This window comes from Prionailurus bengalensis, chromosome B4 (genome assembly GCF_016509475.1).
Source record: "Prionailurus bengalensis isolate Pbe53 chromosome B4, Fcat_Pben_1.1_paternal_pri, whole genome shotgun sequence".
Classification (NCBI taxonomy): domain Eukaryota; kingdom Metazoa; phylum Chordata; class Mammalia; order Carnivora; family Felidae; genus Prionailurus; species Prionailurus bengalensis.
In genome coordinates this window covers 36557958-36580716 of record NC_057358.1, presented here as the reverse complement: position 1 = coordinate 36580716, position 22759 = coordinate 36557958, and the positions used below count along the sequence as shown (strand labels likewise).

The 22759-nt window shown below is 35.2% G+C and overlaps 1 protein-coding gene and 1 non-coding gene across 15 annotated transcripts in view; both read left to right on the top strand.

Moving 5' to 3' along the window:
- Positions 1-22759, top strand: part of ERC1 (ELKS/RAB6-interacting/CAST family member 1) — a 518359-nt gene that overhangs the window by 212448 nt on the left and 283152 nt on the right. For 9 of the 14 annotated variants that reach the window (XM_043565007.1, XM_043565003.1, XM_043565008.1 and 6 more), the window contains 2 exons: positions 358-369; positions 18913-19048. In XM_043565007.1, the coding sequence (XP_043420942.1) occupies positions 358-369; positions 18913-19048 (148 nt within the window). The remainder of the gene's footprint in view (positions 1-357; positions 370-18912; positions 19049-22759) is intronic. The other 5 variants (XM_043565004.1, XM_043565005.1, XM_043565010.1 and 2 more) reach the window with 1 other exon arrangement.
- On the top strand, positions 12891-12997 carry LOC122474098. The gene has a single exon (XR_006294791.1). It is a non-coding gene; the product is annotated as a U6 spliceosomal RNA (small nuclear RNA).

Genomic DNA, 22759 nt, shown 5'->3' with positions numbered 1-22759 from the left:
TTTGCTACTTAAATGAAAAGGGGAGCTGCTGACCTTCTCTTCTTTTTCTTCGTGTTTGTTTTTTTCCCCTGCTCCAAGAAATGGTAAATTTTAGACTAAATTTTTTCTTTGAAACTTACATTAAGGTACAATGGTGTAATCTAATATGAAAACACACTTGTTGAGCGTTATAAATTTGAAATTACTAATTTTTAATGCCTGTGCAGAATGTGTGTTATACCTTTCCCTCCTCTAATCCTGTGCTTTATGTTTTGTCTGTGTCTATGAATAACATTATTTCCTGAATATTGTCCTTATTAATAATTCTTTCTAACTTTCTCTTTCACATTTTCTTCCTGGATTTGCTGTTTTCTTCAGTCTCACTTCAAGGTCAGTATGCTTGTACTAAAACAATGTTAGTATACCATGCTCTTATCTTTATCTTGAACTCTAATAAAGAACTGAAATGACAGCACTTACTACTGCAGGAAAGACATGTCTAGAAATCTAGTTATGAGTGCATAAGATATAGATGAAGAGTAGGTTCAAAGTTCTGTGCTTCAAATGTAGTCAGAAATCAAGAATCGGACTGAGCATGTTTTGACTGAGAGCAAAATGAAGATGAAAGGAGCCACAAGGGGAATGAGAAGAAAAATGGTTTTAATGTCATTAAAATTTCATCAGAGACATAAAATGTAGCATGAATATTGGAGAGAAAGTGCTGTAGTCTGTGGGTTTTTAGAAGAAACTTGAAATTATTTTATATACACAAACTTATACACCCTTTAAATTTGGTTTTGTTTTGTGATTCTGCTGAATGGTAGAATAAATGAGAATATAAACAGCCACCCCTAGTTCTGTTTATATGTGCCAGAGGCACTGTGGTAGACCTTTACATATTTTATTTCCATTGATCTTCCCAACAAGTATGTAGAGAGATTGATTATTTCCACTCTTTAGGTGAATAACACAAGGGCCGACCCAGCCCATTAAGTAATTTGTCCATCTTTATTATGAAGAGAAGTTAACAGCACAGATTATCATTCTGATAAGGAACTAAGATTAGGGAACATGATTTCTGTAGGCTCAACCAGTGAATAAATAATGGAATTTATATTTGAAGCCAGATCTCATTTTGGCCTCAGGGCTTTATGTATTCTGTGCTCTCTACCATAGGAATTAAGAGTGTGAGCTATAGAGCCCTAGATAACTTGAATTTTTTTAGGTTTCTCATCTGTAGTTTTTTCATCTGTAAATTTGGGATAATTATCTAAAGGGTTGTTGTAAACATTGAATGAGTTCATATGAACAGCGCTTAGAAGATACAGAGTAAACAATCAATATATAGAGCTATTATGATTACTCCTTTTTGTGTTTTTTGTGGAGTCCTGTTTGATCCAGGATATGATAGCATGATGTGATATATTTCAGGTTCTTTAAAACACTATACCGTTCCTTATTGACTCATACCACTGTTAATAGAAAGTGCAAAGTAGAATCCCTATGCAAAGTTATATATGTGTAGAAAATGAGAAAACATGATACTTCTTCTGTAATGATATTTTTGTTAAGACTCCACTTATCTTTTCAGGCGCTAAATTTCTGCTATAGGTAAAATATGTGTTGAAGCTTTTTAGGAAAAAGATTCTCTTTCCCATTTCTACTCCCTGGTATTTCTTCTCAGTGTTTAAATTGATGACCTAAATGATATTTCTGAAAAAGTCCCCTCCTTACCTTTGACTCATTTAAGAATAAAGTAATTTGTATGGGTTGTAAATACATTAAAAAAACAAACCCTTCTTTCATAATTATTTATACTGATATAATTAAAAAAAATTTTAATGCTTATATATTTTTGAGACACACACACACACACACACACACACACGCACACACAGAGTGGAGTGGGGGAGGGGCAGAGAGAGAGGGAGACACAGAATCCAAAGCAGACTCCAGGTTCTGAACTGTCAGCACAGACCCCCACACAGGGCTTGAACCTACCAACTGTGGGATCATGACCTGAGCCGAAGTTGGACGCTTAACCAACTGAACCACCCCTATATTGATCTGACTTTGTCAGTCAGATTTACACTATCCTCTTCCTTCTCTATTAACAGAGGACCACCTCTCCTTTGCCAAGTACATAGACCTTTAGGGTATCCACAGTTTTGAGTTTATATTTTCATTGATATTGACCTTCCTTTTGTTTCTGTGGAACTAATGGCCCAGCTCTTTTCAAAGGCTAAATTTTCCTTTTCTCTTTTACTTCCTTCTTATCAGTTTTTAAACCCCTGCCCCACAGGTTAAGTTCTCCTTCTCTTTATTTCCATTCTGTTCCTCTCCACAGATTCTCCCAAACATAAAACATGTACTAGTTTCCCCTCATCCTTAAAAAGAAATGTAAATAATCCTTGTCAGTATCTTTTCCTTGGCCTTAGTTCAGTACACCATCTTAATTTTACATTTTACCTTTTTATTCTGTTGACTTGCACAGTTTTTGAAAGAATCATTTATGCTTGCTGCCTCCACTTCCACACTTCCATTTATTTTTCAAATGTAATTTGGATTCTTCTCTCACTGCTGTGGTAAAATGGCTTCAGTGATATACTGGTTGCCAAGTTTAGTAACTTTGTTTGTCTTGGGTCTATTGACCTTTCTGGGGTGTTAGATATTATCAATTACCTCTTTTCTTTCTAGGAACCCTTCTTTTGTAGTTTATGTGATACTGTTTTCTGCTAGCTCAGGTACCACCTCATTGACATTTTTCAGTCTGTTTTGCTTTTCTTCTTTTACATGTTTCTTAACTCTTGGGATTTCTCATATTCTTTTTAAAAATTTCATTTTCATTTACATTATTGGTTACCTGCCTTATTACTTACTACCAAAGACTCAGTTTTATTTATTTTGTTTTGTTCAGGTTTTTATGGAACTTTTATTTCAAACCATATTTATTACAGAACAAATCTTACATTGTTTGCAATAAAAATAGCAAGCACAAATACTGCATTTAAAAAGTGATTTTCGGGGCGCCTGGGTGGCTCATCGGTTAAGCCTCCGACTTCGGCTCAGGTCATGATCTCGCGGTCCGTGAGTTCGAGCCCCGCGTCGGGCTCTGAGCTGATGGCTCGGAGCCTGGAGCCTGCTTCCGATTCTGTGTCTCCCTCTCTCTCTGCCCCTCCCCCATTCATGCTCTGTCTCTGTCTCAAAAATAAACGTTAAAAAAAAAATTTAAAAAGTGACTTTCCCATTTTCTACTGTAAACATTTTCTCCACACATTATAGTAAAGCAGTATGGGTACCACTTAAGTAATTTTGAGAGTGGTACAGTCTGAACACAATTCAGCTTTAGTAATGAAATACCATGAAGGATTTTGCCTTGTGTTTGGAGAACTTTCATCTCTAACTTAAGCATCAGGTGGACATATTTTTACAGGAAAGTTTTATCGCTTTTGTCTTTTGTGTGACAGGTTTTGATCTAAGTATCTCTAAACAAAGCCCTACAAAAAGCCCCAGAAGCATTTGTGTGTGAAAGTCATTATTGTATACATAATTCTGTGAGTTACAGGTTATGTTAATTATAATGTTGTTAGCTGGTTCATTTTAGTAGTTGTTACTCTAGCAGCAAATGCCATTAAGCTATACTTATTTCTCAATAATTTTATTTTCCAAGATATACAAAATAGGTTTTGTTTTTCCAGTGGCAAAGATCATTTTGGTTGTAGTATGTAAAAAAGGTTTTCTTTGTTCCAGGTTGGAATTTAGTGCAGTACTTTTTTCTATACAGAAGCATTTCACCATTTTAATTATGGTTTTGCCAAGTCCAGTTGAACAGATCATTAAGAGAATATTGATGGCTTGAGATTGGATTGGATATTTGGATAACTTCATTATGGGACCATGGGCAGGATACTTAACCCTTAAGTGTTTGTTTTAACCACCTGTTTTGTGTTAATAGTGACACTTAACTGTAGTGTTTGCTTTTTAGTGTCCTCCTCTAAGCTTTCTTGGTTTGTATAGATTTATTTGTTTTCTCTTTCTTGTCCTTTACTGCCTTTCCTCTGTCCCTGCTTCCATTTAGTACAGAGAGATTTCATTTAGTGTGATAATGAGTGAAGACTCACATTCTCTGTTCTTAAACATATATACATGTCTTTAGTTATTATTCAATGACATTATCCCTAGAGAAAGAATACAAAGAAATGATTCCATGAATAGATGAAAATATATGATTTCATTCATAATTCATTGTTACTTTTGATTTAGCACCTTTGGCTAAAGGCAAGACATTCAGTAGGTGAGGCTTATAAATGTCCTTTCATTTACTTCCTAGTTTACACAAATTGAGCTCAATATTATTATTACCCCTATTTTATTTGACAGTGCCTGTTGCAGATTTATCTTTAAAACAGATGTTTGGAATCTGTGGGATATTTTGTATCAACAGCATTTAGACCAGAGTACCTCTATTGTTATGTAATAAAAGCTAAATACTTTATGCCTTGCTCAGATGCATTCCTGTTTTTATATAGTCTCTTTCATCTAATATGATGAAAGGGTTCTACATTGATTTCCAAAGTCTAAGTCAACTAGCCAGTTTTCTGATTGCACATCTTAGAATTTTTTTCATTGTTGTCTGACAGTAGGCACTAAAACCTCATGTCATTCACAAAAAGAGAACTATAGTTTGAAGCCTTCATTTTTTTTTTTTTTTTTTTTTTTTTTAGCTAAAGTCTTCAGAACTTTATAGGCCTAAGAGCATTTCTGACCTTGTGGGATCTATTTACAAGGAGTTTGATTTATAGACACGAGTGTAATCTAGGAGAATGATCTGTTGTTAATTGCCTTTTTTACTTGTCATTTGGTTGGCGTTCTTTTTTTTTTAATTAAAAAAAAATTCTTTAATTTATTTTTGAGAGAGAGAAAGAGTGTGATCAGAGAAGGGGCAGAGAGAGAGGGAGACACAGAATCTAAAGCAGGCTCCAGGCTCAGAGCTATTTGATGTGGGGCTCAAACTTGTGAACTGCGAGATCATGGCCTGAACCGAAGTCAGAGGCTTAACTGACTGAGCCACCCAGGTCAGAGGCTTAACTGACTGAGCCACCCAGGCGCCCCTGTTGGCTTTCTTAAACAGCCTTATTGTTGAAGAGTGTATTTCCTTATTTTCTTTCCTTTCAAGCAATAATATTGCCTAGTGTTTTTGTAATGGGTCACGCAAGCACAGTGTAGCCACAGCCTGCATAAGTACCTTCTCCTGAAATATAGTGTTATTATTTTGAATGATTCATTGGTAGGAAAAAAAAAATGTGTGAACACATACTTGTACTGATCTATCTAACTGTTCTACTGAAAAGTATTGAGTTTTGTGCTATCATGCATTGAGAAGTGGCAAATGTAGCTTTTCATGGTGGCAATTATAGACTATTATCTGGCATTCTGTAGCTAAACATGATAAATTCAGTAGAGAAAGGAAGAAAGATTAAATTTACAGTTAGTTAAAATTTGAATTTGTATATGATTGCCAGATTTAGCAAATATACATATGGGATATCAGTTAAATTAGTATTTCAGATAAGCAATGGATACTTTTTTAGTATTAATATCATACAAATACTGGGACATACTTATACTAAAACACTTCTCCCTCCCCTCAAAATAAATAAATAATAAAGCCTTATAAAAGTCTTTTGAATAAGGTGTGACAAAAGAGATAATGTGATGATATACATTAAGGTGGTTGGTATATGGTGAGAAACTTACAAAGGTGGTTATTATAGTTATTTTATCTAACATAATGCTAGACTTACATTCAAACATAGAGTATTCAATCTCACACACACCCTTCCCACCACCTGCAGAGTAAAAAGCATATTCTGTGATTCTGTGCAAGTTGATGATGGGGAATTTAGGTATTTAAATTTATGTGATAAAATACAATAGAGAAGGAATGCTTTATCTATCTTGTTTTGTATTAAAGGACAGTTTTTCTAAAAAAAATAATAAGGTAGATATGTGTTTGTATGCATGCATATGCGTGTGAGAAGTAATGTTTCTTGCTGCTTGCTGTGCCAAATCCTATGCTGTTCATTTTCCATACGTTATCTTATTTATTCCACATAACGACTCTATGAGAGATGGGCATTATTCCCATATCACAAGTTAAAAGTTTAAAAAACAACAAAAACCAAACATGAAGCTTAAAGAGGTTAATGATCACATAGGTGATGAATAGTAAATCAGATACTTAATTCAGAGCTCTCCAACTCTTAAAAGCTTTGTTTTTAACCTCTTCATTACAGTATTCCTATCAGGGGCTCTCACATCCCTGGGGACTTTGAATATGTTTTGAGATTTACGAGTTTATCATGCTGATGGGTTATTATTTTGTATTTTCATTTCAGTGACAATGTAAAACACAATTTATGTACATATTTTGGATCATCTGGGTGAAATCCTATAACTAAATGGCATATTTATCCATAAGCATTTGCTTTGTGGTTATGATATTGTTATCAAGTATTAACTGCTGTAATTGCGATGGGCCAATGAAAAAAAGGAGGTGGTAGGCTTAATAATGGTCTTTTAATTTCAAGCAAAGTTCAGATGATATTATGATGTGCTGTGGGAAGCAAACTTGTTTTTACCAATTTGACAAAGAAAAGTTTTGGGACAGTTTAATTTTCTTATGTTTCAAAAGCACTTGGACCATAGTAGTAAATACCTTAAGTGCACTGTGATCAGTGATTTACCTGTATATTAAATCAATATTGGCAATTTGAATTTCACTGTATATTTTAGTCTTTCTTTAATTTGTAGCTCTAGAATATTTGTATATTTCAAATATTATAATTTGTGAACAGAGAACCTAGAAAATCTTTTCCTTTACACTTTCTAGATTCAGAGAATCTAGAAAATCTTTTCCTTTACACTCCTTACACTTTCCTTTACACTTTACATCCTTTACACAAGGTACCATACTATAGTTCAGGTACAGACCCTTTAGTCATGCGGATGAAGCACTTCTGCTCAGGGGGTGCTGGAATGCTTTGCCAGTATGCTGCCATTCTAATATCATTTTGAAGGATGAGTACTTGTATGCTAGGCAGAGATAGTGTAAAGACATTAGGACAACTGAAGAGACCAAAGCAAAAGAAAAACACCCCAAAACAAAAAACCTGCGGCAGGAGGGAGATAGAAATAAAGATTCTTGAGGGCCTTTGGTGCTAATTAAGGAAGCTTGAGTTTTATTATGAGGTCAGTATGTCTCTAACAAAAACAAAAAGCAGGCAAATGTAAACTAAACTTTTATAATTCACTTACGGCATGCTGAGTTTTTATAAATTATGTTTGTGTGTAGTCATATCCTTATTGGTTAAAGACCCCTTGGAAGTGTAGTTTAAATATTTTTGTGATGAAAATACAATGTAAAATTTCAGATTCATAGATTACAGTTTTGATTTTTTTTTTTTTTTTGCCTCCCTTTCTTCCATTAGGCCAGTACTATATTTATTATTTTTTTTTAGGTTTATTTTTGAGACAGAGAGAAAGTTGGGGAGGGGAAGAGAGAGAGGAAGATAGAAAATCCCAAGAGGGTACTGCACTGTCAGCACAGAGCCATATGCAGGCTCAAACTCATGAGTTGTGAGATCGTGACCTGAGCTGAAACCAAGAGTGCCCCCAGGCACCCCTAGGCCAATGCTTTATTAATGAAATCAGAAACTAAACTTTATTCTTTTTTCTCATTTCAGTGGAATGCTTTAGTGATTAATAATCTTCTCCCCAGTTGATTTAATGATTTTCATTGTATTTTACCCAAAATTTATGAAGAAAACCACTTATGGAGTTTGCTGATTACTCGCATTTATATGCACCTGAGAAAAACTGTTACCATTATATACTTTCTAATTTATTATCTGCTTTTTATTAATGCTTTGTTTCCCAAGGTAGCCTCCAGCTATTACCTCTCCATGTGCATGTTATAGAGAAATGTCCAAGTTAAATTAGTTTTTAAACTGCTCCCTGTGAAACCACCAGGTGAAAAAGTACAAACAGCATACTCTTTCTGCACACATAGCTTAGTATACTGTTTTGTGGTGTGATTAAACTGTAGCATTCACAGTGCTCATTACTGACAGAGGCTTGGGGTACTGAAAGTAATTGCATTCATTAGTATCTACAAAGCACTTTTCAGACATAAAGAGGGAAACAAGATAGCAGGAAATAAAAAGCTATATTGTCTGTTTCATTGTTCTGTTCATGCTAGAATGTTACTTTTCCCAGGTCATGGGGTCAGCATTCTCCTTGGTCTGACTTCCACCAAGAATGGTTGAATCTCTGGATGATTCTGTAAGGCCTGAGGCATATAAACAGAAAATATATGAAAGGGAGAAGAAAACTAAATAAAGTAGGAGTATTGGGGAAGAATAAAATTGAAAAGGGAGAAAAAAATAGAAGAGAGACATGAGGATATGTATATATCTCTTAGTACCAAAATTTTGCTCAAAAGTGTATAAAGTTGTATGTCCTGTTTTAGATGATAGACATTAAGATAATGCATAAAATAAATGGATGCTCTCCATAAAAATGCTTGTGCTTTCCTCTGTCATTATCAATAAATCAAGGAGAAATCCAGAGTGAGCAACACAGAGCAGCTTTCTTTAAAGAATAAAAACAATTGACAGTATATTTATTCTGTCACAGATCCAAAAAGTCAAGTCAGTTTTTTAAGACAGGAATTTTTTTTTTGTTTCTCTGTTTCTCTAGCACATATTCAGATTTCTTGGCACACTTCAGTCATAGCACTGTGACATATCCTTGGTCTGCTTTTTTTTAGACTTTATAAATTGATTTTAAATATACCGACAGTCATGGATTCTTATCTTTATACAGTTTGGGGAACAGGCATCAACCACTGTAGTAAAACAATTCCACAAATTATACTAAGAAATGTGAGAATGGGTTCTCTGTTTTTCTTTTCTCCTCTGTTTTGGTTCCATTCTTAAGCAGTGTCTTTTCTTGCATTTGGGGGATTGTATACCTGTTCTGGCCAGCATAAAGCTTCCCTCTTTTCTCTCCTGTGACTTTAAGTATGTGGAGTTGATTGTTTTCTTTTGGAATTCTACACCTTGGCTTAGTATGCTGCAAAGTACAGTGCAGCTCTGACCACCACTTCTATACTCTACAGCCTCTGCACTGAGATACTGCATATTTCTTGGGAAAAAAAGTCACACAACTGTCCTGACAGGTCTCACTGCAGATTTATGGCCACATATTTCAAATGTGCTCCCAATTATACAGGCAGTTCTAATACAAATGCCTGTTAAATTTGATTTTACATTTTCAGAGATGATTATATCCTGCTCGCTCTTCTTTTGTCAAATCCACAAAATCCCTGCCTTCACCTCATAGCTGCTGACTTCACTTCATATTACATTGAGAAAATAGGAATCAGATGCTACCTACTGCATCTTCCCACCCTTAGATCTCCTGGCTTACATGCATCTGTACAGGTGTGTTTTGTGTGTTTTCTTTACAGTGGTTCACTGTTCTAAGTTCAACTCTGCCACTTTTTCTCATAATCCTATCCTAGTTACCCAGTTCAAGGATGGTGCTTTCTCAATTATCCTTCTCTCTGCTTTATTTTTAAAACTTTACTTTTTCCTAGTTTATTATCATAAGCATGATTTAACATTTCCACCCTCCATCTTTGAAAGTCCTTTCCTTGACATGATAGTCTTTCTAGCTGGCACACCATTTTTCTCTGTTCCTTCTTAACAAATCTTGTTTAAAAAATTGACTGTGTATAATTGCTGTCTGCATTTCTTCACCTTTCTTCAAGTTTACCAAGTCAGACTTCTCTTTTATCTATTTTCTAATCTATTTTTATCACTTCCCTGAAACTGCTTTTGCCAGGGTTTACGGTGGTATATTTTCAGGTGCCAGGTCCAAAAGTTACTGTCACCATCTTGCCTTTCCTTTCAGCATCATTATACACACTCCCTTCCTTGAAAGGTATTTTCTTTTGGCATTTCTGATAGCAGATTCTACTTATTTTCTCTGTCCTTCACTTGTCATGCCTACTCTGTTGTCATTTCTGGCTCTGCCGTATTCCCCTAAAGCTTGAAGGGCTCCATTCTCAGCCCTATTGTCATTTTTACATATACTTTCTCAGAAGATGTCTTCAAGCCTTGTGGCTTTCAGTATTACTTATGTATTTATAGCTCCCATCTATCGTGTATGTGGGACATGTCTATCATGTATATACACATGTCTACATGTACACAAAGGAGCTCCAGAGTAATATACTAATTATTTCCATGATGTCTTTAATTAGATATCAAACTTTACCCAGAGCAGATCTCTTCATTTTTTCCATTCTTTTCAAAATTGCTTCCTCAGTATTCCCCAGTTCAGTAAATGGTATCACCATTCACTCATTGCTCAGAAATAAATCAACTAATTCCTGATTTTTCTCTCCTGCCACTCCCTATATTAAATCTATCAGAAAGTCCTATCGTACGTCACAAATATATCTGAAATTCAGCCATTTCTCTCCATGCCCTCCTATGAAGTATTATCTCTTACTCATACTATCAGAGTAGCTTTCTAACTGGTACCCTTGCTTCTACATTTTGCTCTACTAGTCTCTTCTCCATGGCAGCTAGACTGAACTCTTAAAGCATACAGTAAATGCTGTCACTCCTTAAGACCTTGCTCTGCCCTCTATATTCAGAATAAAACCCAAACTCCTTACCATGGTTTATAAGGCTCTGCATCATCTGACTTCTTGCTCCTTTTGTGACCTCACCACTTACTACTTACCCTTTGTAATACACCACCATATCGACTTTTAAAAGAAATCTGCCAAGCTTTTGCTGTCCTCACAGTATTTGTACTTATGTTCTTTCTCCCTCTTTCCCTAGGCCTTTACATGGCTTGCTTTTCACATCCTCCATCGCAGTTCCTCAGTGATGTCTACCCTGACCATTGTAGCTAAATAAACTATTATCACATTCAGCATCTCTATTACTTTGCTCCATTTGATTTTTCCCATAGGACATGCCACTGTGCTGTGTGATGCAGATTCTTTGTTAGTTGAAATTGTTTTGCCTCTTTCAACAATAAATTCCTGAGGGCAGTGAGGTTGTATTCTGTTCCTTAAAAGAGAAGCAGCCCTTATTCGCAACAACGTGGATGGATCTAGAGTGTATTATGCTAAGCAAAATAAGTCTATCAGAGAAAGACAAATGCCATATGATTTCACTTGTGGTATTTAAGAAACAAAACAGATGAACACAGAGGAAGGGGAAAAAAGAAAGGGAAGAAAATTAAGAGAGACTCTTAACTATAGAGAACAAACAGGGTTGATGGAGGGGAGGTAGGTGGGGGATAGGCTAAATGGATGATGGGTATTAAGGAGGGCACTTGTGATAAGGACTGTGTTATATGTAAGTCATGAATCACTCAGTTCTATTCCTAAAACCAATATTACACTATATGTTAACAAATTGGAACTTAAATAAAAATTTGAAGGAAGAAAAAAAGCTATGTACCCCTTGTTGGCATTCAGTAAATATTTGCCAAATAGCTAAGTGGAGGCTAATGCTTTCTTAGAAAATTTCACGGTTGGGTTTAGAATGCATGCTAGTTTTAAATTATTGACAAGTATGTAGCTTTCTCATTTGATAGAAATTTGAATTTTTATTGGGTTATTTTTATTAGTACTTTATGATACCAAGGAATTGCTTCCTAAAGCAAAGGCTTTTCAGTAACCTACAAAGCTCTGAAGCAAGGATTAGCAAACTACAGGCCTCCTGTACCCTTTATATAGCCTGCAAGCTAAGAATGGTTTTCATGTATTTAAAATAGTTAAAAAAACAGAGAAGAATGTGTGACTCAGATTGTATATGGATTACAAAGTGTAAATACTTACTATCTGGACCTTTACCATAAAAAAGTCAGCTAAGTAATGAATCATTGAATTCTACTCCTGAAACCAATATTACACTCTGTTACTAAATAGAATTTAAGTAAAAAATTGAAAAGAAAAAAATGAATTATTCTTTTGTAGATCAAAAATTAAACACCAGTTTATGGATGTGGGGGAAGGTGGACAGTGAAAACCACATCCTGTGACTTTTTGTTCTGAAATAAATAGAAATGAAAAGATTAAAAAAATTTTTTGCTTGCCTTTGCTGGAGGGTTTGGCCCTTCATTGCTTGTGTGACCTCATCTGCCAGTATGCTGTGTCTCTCCATCTACTTTGATCACACTGGCCAGGCACATTCTTCTATCCGGATCTATGATTTGCTGTTTCCTCTGTGTGGAGCACTCTCTCTTCAGTATGCGCATAGCTGTGCTTACTTCCTCATTTCCTTTACATCTTTACTTAAATATTACCTTAGCAGTGTGGTTTTTCCTGAGCACTTCATTTAAAATTGCAGTCTCACTGGTCATTCCCACGCTCCTCTTTTCCTCTTTTATTTTTTCCATTGGATTTATCACCATTTGACATACAGTGTATTTTACTTATATTCTCTATCTTCCCATTGACTGTAAACTCAGTGAGGGCTGAGATTTTTGTCATTTTTTTTCACTGCCATATTCCCAAGATAATACTTAGCACATAGAAGCTTTCATGAAATATTCATTGAGTTAATGGTAATAGATGAGAGTTATTATGAGAACCAACCTTAAAAAAAGTTTTCTGTCAAAACACTTGAATTCAGTTAACTTTGAGTAACTGCTATGAGATAGGCCTTGCCTCAGATCTGTGGAGATTTATAATCCAAGGTCCTTGCCCACAAGGAGATCAGTGTGGTAGTGAGAACAAACATGGAAATAAATGAAATTAAATGTAAGATGGGACTAGATATGTTCTTCTCTTGAAGTGCTTGAAGAGCACTGTTGAATTGGTGCTCGCTTTGGCAGCACATAAACTAAACTTAGAACAATACAGAGAAGATTAGCATGGCCCCTGCACAAGGATGCCAGGCAAATTTGAGAAGTGTTCCAGATTTTAAAAAGACAAAAACAAAAACTGTTGAATTGATAACTAAAGCATTTTTTGGTAGAATTTAAGTGTTTATATAAAACTCCAAATTGTTAGTGATTTTATATTCTATAATGAAATATTTTCTTTTTTTTGGTATGGCTTATTATCATTAGATTGCTAGGGATACAGTGCCATGAAAATAAAAATCCTTATTTAAAGCAGCTCTTAACCCAAAACATTGTAATTAGACATAGAATATGTAAAAAATATTATTTTTAGTTTCTTATATACTTTTGGGGATGATATAATATGAAATTGCTCTTTTTAAGCCAAGTGTAGGTATTCAGGTAGTGTTATGAAATTTCACGTCTTAGTTTTTATGTTAAGTGTCAATGGAGGGTGTTCCTGGGAAGGTTGAAGGAGAGGGAGTGTCTGTGTGTGCATGCACATGCAATATCTGTATATTCTCTCTATATGTAAACATTTATGCATAACAAAGATGTTTAATATGTAATACTTGAACAATATTTTGCTTGAAATTAATGTATTTTTAACCTTTTTTTTCTAGCTTAAACTGCTTTTCTCTAATGAAAGCACACATAGCTGAGTCAGATTTGATTTTTAGTATTTCCTTAAACCTGACAATAGTAGCATTCTATTTTTTTCTTAAATGTGCTTGGGAGATTTTTATGGTAGGGTGACCTACTACACTAGCATTATGTATCTGTCTTTTTGACAAAGCAAAAAGCCACTAGGAGTGTAGTTTCTGAAAAAAGTATGATGGTGTCTTAATAGAATGTAAGTTTTGAAGGAGAACAAGAACTAGTCCTTTCCTAATAAACTTTCTTAGTTACTTAAAGATAAGGAAGATGTTCATTTTTCAGTGCTTACATTGTTTTGTAATGTTAAACTGTATTTTCCCTCAGAGCCATGTTTTGGGCAAATTTGTCAATAGAGGGGATGTAGTTTCCTTTTTATGCGTGTGTTTAACAAATATTTAATGAGTATCTACACACAAGGAGGAACTATGCTATGAGTTGTGAGTTATGAAAATATATCAGACATGGACCATGACCTCTAGGAAGGCATTTTCTCCCCTTCCTTCCTTCCTTCCTTCCTTCCTTCCTTCCTTCCTTCCTTCCATCCTTCCATCCTTCCATCCTTCCATCCTTCCTTAGATGTTTTTATTTTTAAGTAATCTCTGTACTTACAGCCCCAAGATCAAGAGTCGTGTGCTCTGCTGACTGAGCCAGCCAGGTGCCCCTAGGAAGGCATTTTCATAGGTATAATGAGATATACATGTGGATTACACTAATATGAGGAACAAACTAACATGTCCTAAGATATATTTAGTTAAAATGACTATGGGAGCTGAGGAGAGCCAATAGTAGTTATGACCTAAGAGGTTTACCTAAGTTTGAGTTTGGATTTTAAGAGACAGAGGCTGAGGGAATAGTAAAAAAGTAAATAGGGGCAGATTTAGTAGATCTAGTGTGAGCCTGAGAATTCTGTATTTTTAACAAGCTCCCAAGTGATGCTGATGATGTATGTTCATGGATCATACTTTGAATAGCAAGGTGGTAGATCACATCTTATAAAACTTCTTGTGATAGAGACCAGTAGAGATAAATCTCTTCTTTTCCATTTTTGCATTTCTCTCTTCTTACACATTAATTTATTCATATCTGTGTGAGAATGGAGAGTTAAATTCATTCATCATTCATTCATTCATTCATTCATTATTTCATTATTATTATAATAGTTGGGAACTCCTCAATTGAGAATCACATTTTAAAGGATTAATTCATTTCTGAATCTCCTTTCTCCTTTTCTTGCTTGAAGGATATTAAAGGATATAAGTTCACTTTGAATTTAACCCCAGTTAATTAATTCAGGCTTAATAGCAGTCTAAGAGAGTTAAAAAAAAAAAATCTATACTAAGCCATTTAAATCCTTTTCTTTCTGTTTAAGGTATGGGTTTACTAACATATTTGGGTTTTTTTGTCTACCCAGATTTAAATCAAATTACATATTGATCTATTTATAAGAGAAAGTAATTTCATGTTTCACAGATTCTGTTATGTCTCAGAATATTTATTCCCAAGCAATTCCTCAAGTTACATCTTTCCTTTTACTTATCACGTATGTTGTGATAATACTGCTGTTTGTGTTCTTTGCCCAAGAAACAGTGTTGAAAAGGATATTAGACAAGAAAGTTGGTTGTATTCATCCACTCTAGTTAATTTGTGAATTCAGAACTTTCCATATATTTGTGTTGCATGTGCACGTAAACATTATACAAGAAGGTGGGGTAGGAGAGACCATGGGAGATATATTGATTTAATACTCTTAAAATTTTCTATACTTTTCTTGGTTGCCTGACTTATTAGATAAAATCATTTTATTTTCCTATTTAATTATCCTTTAGTCTGTAGAATGAAAATGTAGAGCTAAAGCCAGAAAACTAAGTTAAAGAAAAGAAATTGAAAACATGAAAAGAAAATGGAGTTGGAAGTGGAAAATTAAAGACCAAAAAAAATAAGGGAAACTTAAATGTGCCATACTGGACTACTTTCTGTTAGTCTGATATAGATGAAGATCCTATTTTGAGGTAAAACCACATCTCATTTTTTTTTTTAAATTTTTTTTTTTCAACGTTTATTTTTTTGGGGACAGAGAGAGAGCATGAACGGGGGAGGGGCAGAGAGAGAGGGAGACACAGAATCGGAAACAGGCTCCAGGCTCTGAGCCATCAGCCCAGAGCCTGACGCGGGGCTCGAACTCACGGACCACGAGATTGTGTCCTGGCTGAAGTCGGACACTCAACCGACTGCGCCACCCAGGCGCCCCGCATTTTTAAAAACATAATTTTAAAATGTTTTTTAAAAGTATTTTGTCTATTTTAAAAAATTTAGAAACTACAGAATACCATTAAAAGAAACATTAAAAACATCCTAAGTTTTTCCTTTTTAATGTTTTCAGTTATGTATGTGTGTATGCACACATATGTTTAGGATCATGCTTTGTATTCAGCTTCGTATTCTGTATTTATTACTTAGTATTTTGTCGTGTCTTTTTGGAGTTGATGGAGATAATCATTAAAAAAATCTTATGACCATATTTTGAAGATTAAAATTATCTTTTTTTTTTTAAGTTTATTTATTTTTGAGAGAGAGAGAGAGAGAGCATGAGCTGGGGAGGGGCAGAGAGAGGGAGACAGAATTCAAAGCAGGCTCCAGGCTCTGAGCTGTCAGCACAGAGCCTGATGTGGGGCTTGAACCCACAAACAGTGAGTTCATGAACTGAACTGAAGAACTGAAGTTGGAACTTAACCTACTGAGTCACCCAGGTGCCACAAACATTAAAAAAAGGTTTTTTTAAATTATTTTTGAGAGAGACAGAGTGAGGGTGGGGGGAGGGGCAGAGTTAGAGGGAGACACAGAATCCAAAGCAGGCTCCAGGCTCTGAGCTGTCAGCACAGAGCCTGCCGGCGGGGGGGGGTGGGGGGGGGGTGGGGTTCAAACTCATGAACTGAGAGATCATGATCTGAGCCAAAGTCAGTCGCTTGACTGACTGAGCCACCCAGGCACCCCCAAACAGTTTTGGTTTTTAAATGCATACTACAAGTTGGATTGGAATGATTATTGGGATAGGATAGGGGCAGTGGGATTTTTTATTCTCTTTTCTGAAACACCACTAAAAACACCCTGACCTAGTTCTATGGCTTGCGGGTAAAGTCAGGATGAAAATAAACCACTCATTCTCAGATAATAATAACGATAAAAAGTACTGAAGAATGAAAAGGGTTTTGATTGGATCAACAGTTGAGTCTTTAAGGTTCGCCTGCTAACCAAAAAATACACAGGTGATTTTAATTAGGTTTCTTCCTCCATGTGTCATAATGCTCCAAATAACCAGGTTACTGCTATGGCTTTAGTGGTTGCTAGCACCATCTGGAATAATCCACAGATGCAGGGTGAAAAGAATTTATATACCATCTAAAATTTTTTTCACTCTAAAAACAGCAAATTTTGTATCAGTAAACTAACGTTATGAGAAGTTTAATTTTGAGAAAGAGCAATTTGATTCATGAAAAAAATCTTGCTTCATTTTTTGGTCTTTTCTAATGCAAAGGTCCCAATCTGTTTTTTTCCATTAGGATATAATTGATATCAGATTAAAAAAAATCAAAACATTAGCATAGAAAATTATATAGTGAGGAGAATCAAATATAAACATGATTTGCATTTTTATTTCTTTTACTGGTATCTGTTTTTATTCTCTGTGGCTAAATATTTCTGTGGATATTCAAGATGGCAGAAAGTACAGACCTGAAATGTGACCTTAGCATAGCCTATTAGTGTGCACTTCCATCAGACCTTTTATTTTACCATCTATGTGACTAACTTACTGTTTGATTTTGAATAAATTTTCTATTTTTACTACTTTTTAAGTGTTTTTATTTATTTTGAGGGAGAGAGAGTGTGCACGCATATGAGTGGGGAAGGGGCAGAGAGACAGAGGGAGAGTGCGAATTTCAAGCAGGCTCTGTGTTGTTAGTGCAGAGCCCAATGTGGGGTTTGATTTCACGAACTGTGAAATCATCTCCTGAGCTGAGGTCAAGAGTTGGACCCCTGACTGAGCCACCCAGGCGCCCCTCATTTCTAAAATAGAAATAACATAGTGCCCACTTCACAGGTGTATGGTGAAGTGAGGTGAGATAGCACACAGGAAAACGCACAAGGGGCACCCAGCAGCTGTTTGTTGTATTAATCAGCTCTGGGGAGCCATCCTTTCTGGGTAGAGTATTCTTGGCTGCAGGTTTTTTTCCTTTAGCACTTTGAATATATCATGCCACTCCCTTCCAGCCTGCAAAGTTTCTGCTGAAAAATCAGCTGATAGCCTAATGGGTCCCCTTGTATATGACTGTTTTCTTCTCTCTGGCTGCTTTTAAAATTCTCTGTCACTTCTCACCATTTTAATTACTGTGTATCTTTGTGTGGACCTCCTTGGGTTGATTTTGTTGTGGACTTCTGTGGGCTTCCTGGATCTGGATTTCCATTTCCTTCCTCATATAGGGAAGCTTTCAGCTATTATTTCTCCAAATAAATTTTCTACCCTCTTTTCTCTCTCACTGCTTTCTGAGATTCCTATATTTCCATTGTTACTACACTTGATGGTGTCAATGAGTTCCCTAAGTCTCTTTGCATTTGTTACTATTATTTTTTTCCTCTCTCCTGTTCAGCTTGATTGTTTTCCATTACTCTGTCCTCCAGGTCACTGATCCGGTGTTCTGCTTCCTCCAGTCTATTTCATATAGTGTATTTTTAATTTCATTTACAGAGTTCATCTCTGATTGGTTTTTTATGTTTCCTATCTCTCTGTTAAGGGTCTCACTGAGGTCTTACTCTCTTTTCTCAAGTCCAGTGCATATCTTTTTGTCCATTGTTTTAAATTCTCTATCAGTAAAGAACGGGTTCAAGCTTAAGTGACCATCAACTTAATATAGGCTGATATATGCATAAGATGTTATGTAGAAACCTAATGTTAATTGCAAGTCAAAAACCAGTAATAGATATGCAAATAAAAAAGAGAAAATATTTCATAACATTGATGTCAGTAGCCTTTCCCTATTTCCAACATAAATCTCTGAATTGGTTTCTTTTCTTCTGCTATTTCAGACTATCCTATGTCTTTCTTTTGTTTTATAATTTTGTGCTTCATAAAGTACGTGCTTGAACACATGTTTCTGAAACACCATTGTTACCAATTTGTTTCCATTGGTAGGAAAGAATTTTGAATTGTTAGAAAAATTTTGCAGCAGAAATTCTTTGTTGGTTTTCAGCCAGTTTTTGGCATAAGTGCTATATATTTCTAAATAAAAATATTCTTTTTTATGCAGATATATGAAAAGCTTGATTTTTCTCCTCCCTTATCAATAGGCAAGTGAAAGACCAGAATAAGAAGGTAGCAAATCTGAAGCACAAGGAACAGGTGGAAAAGAAGAAGAGTGCGCAGATGCTTGAGGAGGCTCGACGGAGGGAGGATAACCTCAATGATAGCTCCCAACAACTACAGGTTAGAACCTGAGGAGAATCTGAAAGGATCGGGTGAAGAGATTGATCCATGATTGCATGTTGTTTTTCTCTTCATCTTTATCCTCCTCTCTTTTCTCTTTCTAACCCTGCTTGCTGCCTTCCTCTGAGACCAACTGTTTAGCAATAAAGGAATGGCTTTAAATAGAAAAGGCAAGTTTTATTCCACAGCTTTGTGAGGACACCTCAGCATAGGAGAAAGTTCATCTTCAAGTTGATCGCATTTAATTGGTAAGTTCAACGTCAGTTTAATGAGTGGGTTCTCTTAAGCTTCAGGGTGGTCAGTATTACTATTTGCCATTTTCCTTCATTAGAGTACATTGCTAATCTTGGTTAACGTCTGTTTAACTTCATTCTGTTTTTTTATTCTTCTTTTACCTTTATTCTCTCTGCTTTTTCCTTTCTCTCTTTCTTTCCCTCCTTTTTAAATATTCACTTTAGAGAGCATATTTCACAGTCATACAGGATGTATAAACTATACTTTTTCACTTCAGTGGAGTGATAATTTTTCAAAAATTAGGTGTAACTAAACTCCATAACAGTACTAGTGATGATATGGTAAGTTCCTGTTATGTGCCCATTACTTGAACTCAGGCCTTTGGTCATTCATTATTTCTAACCTTGACATTGATCTTGTGGGGCAGGTGGTTTTGTGCACGTTTTACAGGTAAGAAAGTGACTCCGAGAAATTGAATTATTTACCTGAATGCACACAGCTCTGTAAGTGGCTCAGCCATGATTTTACCTGAGACTTTCTGGATCTGTAACCTGTCAGAATGAAGTTTAAATTTTAGAGAAGCATATCTGCTAATTCTGCTAAGCTGCCGCCACTTTGTTTTTCTCTCGTTGAAACTTTTAATTTGGTTTGAGAGAGTATTTATGCCACAATTGCATTATCATGCAATCTTTACTGAAGAGATTTGTGGGACATTTTTAGACTTCACAACAGATCCATTTCAGACACAAAAATCTGACTTTTTAATTTCTTTTTTCATTCCTGTTTTATATAAATTTTATTATACAGTGCATGGTCCTTATAGAAACAATACACATCTTTTCAAATGCAGCACCTTTTGATAGAAGCAGGGTACCGGTTTTCCCTCACTGTTGCCAACAGTAGTTGATATTATCAATTTTCTTCCTCCTTTTTAAAAAGTTTTTTTTTGTTTGTTTAATGTTTATTTATTTTTAAGAGAGAGAGAGAGAGACAGAGTGCGAGCAGGGGAGGGGCAGAGAGAGAGGGAGACACAGAATCTGAAATAGGCTCCAGGCTCTGAGCTGTCAGCACAGAGTCTGACATGAGGCTCGAACTCAGGAATGGCAAGATCATGACCTGAGCCGAAGTTGGACGCTTAACTGACTGAGCCATGTAGGTGCCCCCCCTCCCTTTTTTTAAAGTGCCAGTCTGATGGATGGAGAATATTTAATTTAAAAACAATTTTTTTTGAATGTTTATTTATTTTTGAGACAGAGGGAAACAGCATGCGAGTCGGGGAGGGGCAGAGAGAGAGGGAAACACAGAATCCGAAGCAGGCTCCAGGCTCCCAGCTGTCAGCACAGAGCCCCATGTGGGGCTCGAACCCATGAACCGTGAGATCATGACCTGAGCCGAAGTCAGACGCTTAACCGACTGAGCCACCCAGGCGCCCCGGAAAATATTTAATTTTTGTTTTAATTTACATTTATTTGATTACCAGTGAGGCTAAGTATTTATTCATGTCTTAAATATTCATTTGTTAATATAAATCAAATGCTATCTCTCTTCCGTGTTGGCCTTTTCCCCAAGGATTTTTTTGGTTTGTTTATCCCTGTTTTGAGAACATATAAATATTTGCCTATAAATATTTTTAAGTTGCTCTGGACTTCCATTTTTTACCTTCTTAATTTAAATTATTTTAGGATATTTTGTGTGGTGAGGGTCTTATTTTTCTTCATTGCTAACAATTTAACTAGATCATTGATAGGAAATTATTTCATTGCTCATTTCATTGAACAATTAGGCTATTTCTAGGATTTCATTCAGCCTCCTTTGTTGAACTAGTATCACAATGTTTTTAATTGCTGAAAATATTTAATTTATAAGACAGGCCCTTATTTATGTTACCTCCTTAATTTTTTCATTTGTCTTCTGTCCTCCACCCCTTTAATGTTTTCTGTTACCAGTCTGTCTGCATAAACCGAAAGATGCCCTTTTAATCTTTTGTCAGTTTTTATGTTATTATCAAAAGAGCCTTCACATGTAATCTCCTATTTACTCTTTGTATGATTTGAGAAATAAGGACATCAGATTATTTATTTTATATATTACATAGAAAACTAATTTAGAGTGGATGAATGACTTTTCCAAGGTGTCTCAGTAAGTGATGGATATAAAAATAATGACAAATGATAGCTCATGGCCATATGCAAGATACACATGGATGTAGTTCATTTAAATATAGTGAAAAGAGTATAGGGTTACAACTAGGATATTTTCCATGTGATCTCAGCTCTTGTACTAACTAGCTCTGCCACTCACTTCTTAACCATGTTGTTGCAAATGACAACCAGTGGTAGTCAACATCCCTAGCACCCAGATTGTGATCTCTAAATATGAATCTCCACTGAAAAAAGCTAGTGATCTTGGAGAAATGCCTAATCAGAATTCATGAAAGTATAATAGTAGAAAAGCAATTGATTTTGGACTTGTATTAAAAATAGTTCTAATACCTGAATTTTTTTGTGTGTTTTAAATTTCTGAATATATATTTGGGTTCATCTGTTGATGTTTTTGTGAAATAGGAAATGTAGAGGGAAGGAATTATTTTAGTATTTCCACTATAGGCATAATAATTCTAGGATTAAAGTATATTCTTTATCATGTTAAAAATATGGTATATTTAATTTTTTCAGATTTAATGAATAATGAATAATCTTTAATCAGGTGCCACCTTGCCTTCCAAAGTTTAATTCTACTGATGATATTAGTAAATACATAGTATGTTTTCTTTTGTTTGTGAAGATTAAAACCTGGCTTAAGACAAGAAAGTTAATTTTCACTTTTTGTTATTCAGTGACTGCCAGTTATGGTAGTTCATTGGTGTCTTCACTCTTCCTAGTAGAAGTTACAGTTTGCCACAAAGCAGTGATACTACTTTTTAAATTTGTCTTTCATTATTCTGCAAGATTAAATACGTTAGAAGAAGTACATAAAATACACATATACACACAATGTAAATAATACATGTAAAGTGATCATCTCAAGAAATTAGAAGATTACTGGCATCCCAGAAATCATATGTATATTCCTTCCTGATCATTTTTTCCTCCCTTCCTCTAGAGGAAATTATTATTTTGGCTTTTATTGTTCTTTGCTTTTCTTTGCAACCTGTGTATATATTAAATAAGTATAGGTTAGTTTTGCATATTTTTATTTTATGTAAATGAGTCATCATATTTATTCTGTGACTTTTGTTCAGCATCACATGTGAGGTTTATTCATGATAGTTTAGTGTAGCATTTGCACATTTGATGTCCTTGCTGTACTGTTTTTTTTTAATTCAAAATCCCATGTTTTATCTTAAAAGTGTTTTGAAAAGATAACTTCATTTCTTTCAATTTTCCATTTTTTGAATATTCAGATGGAACTAAAAGTATTCCTTTTTGGCAGAACGTGAGTTTGGAAATAAGTTGTTACTTTACTCCTTGTTTTTGG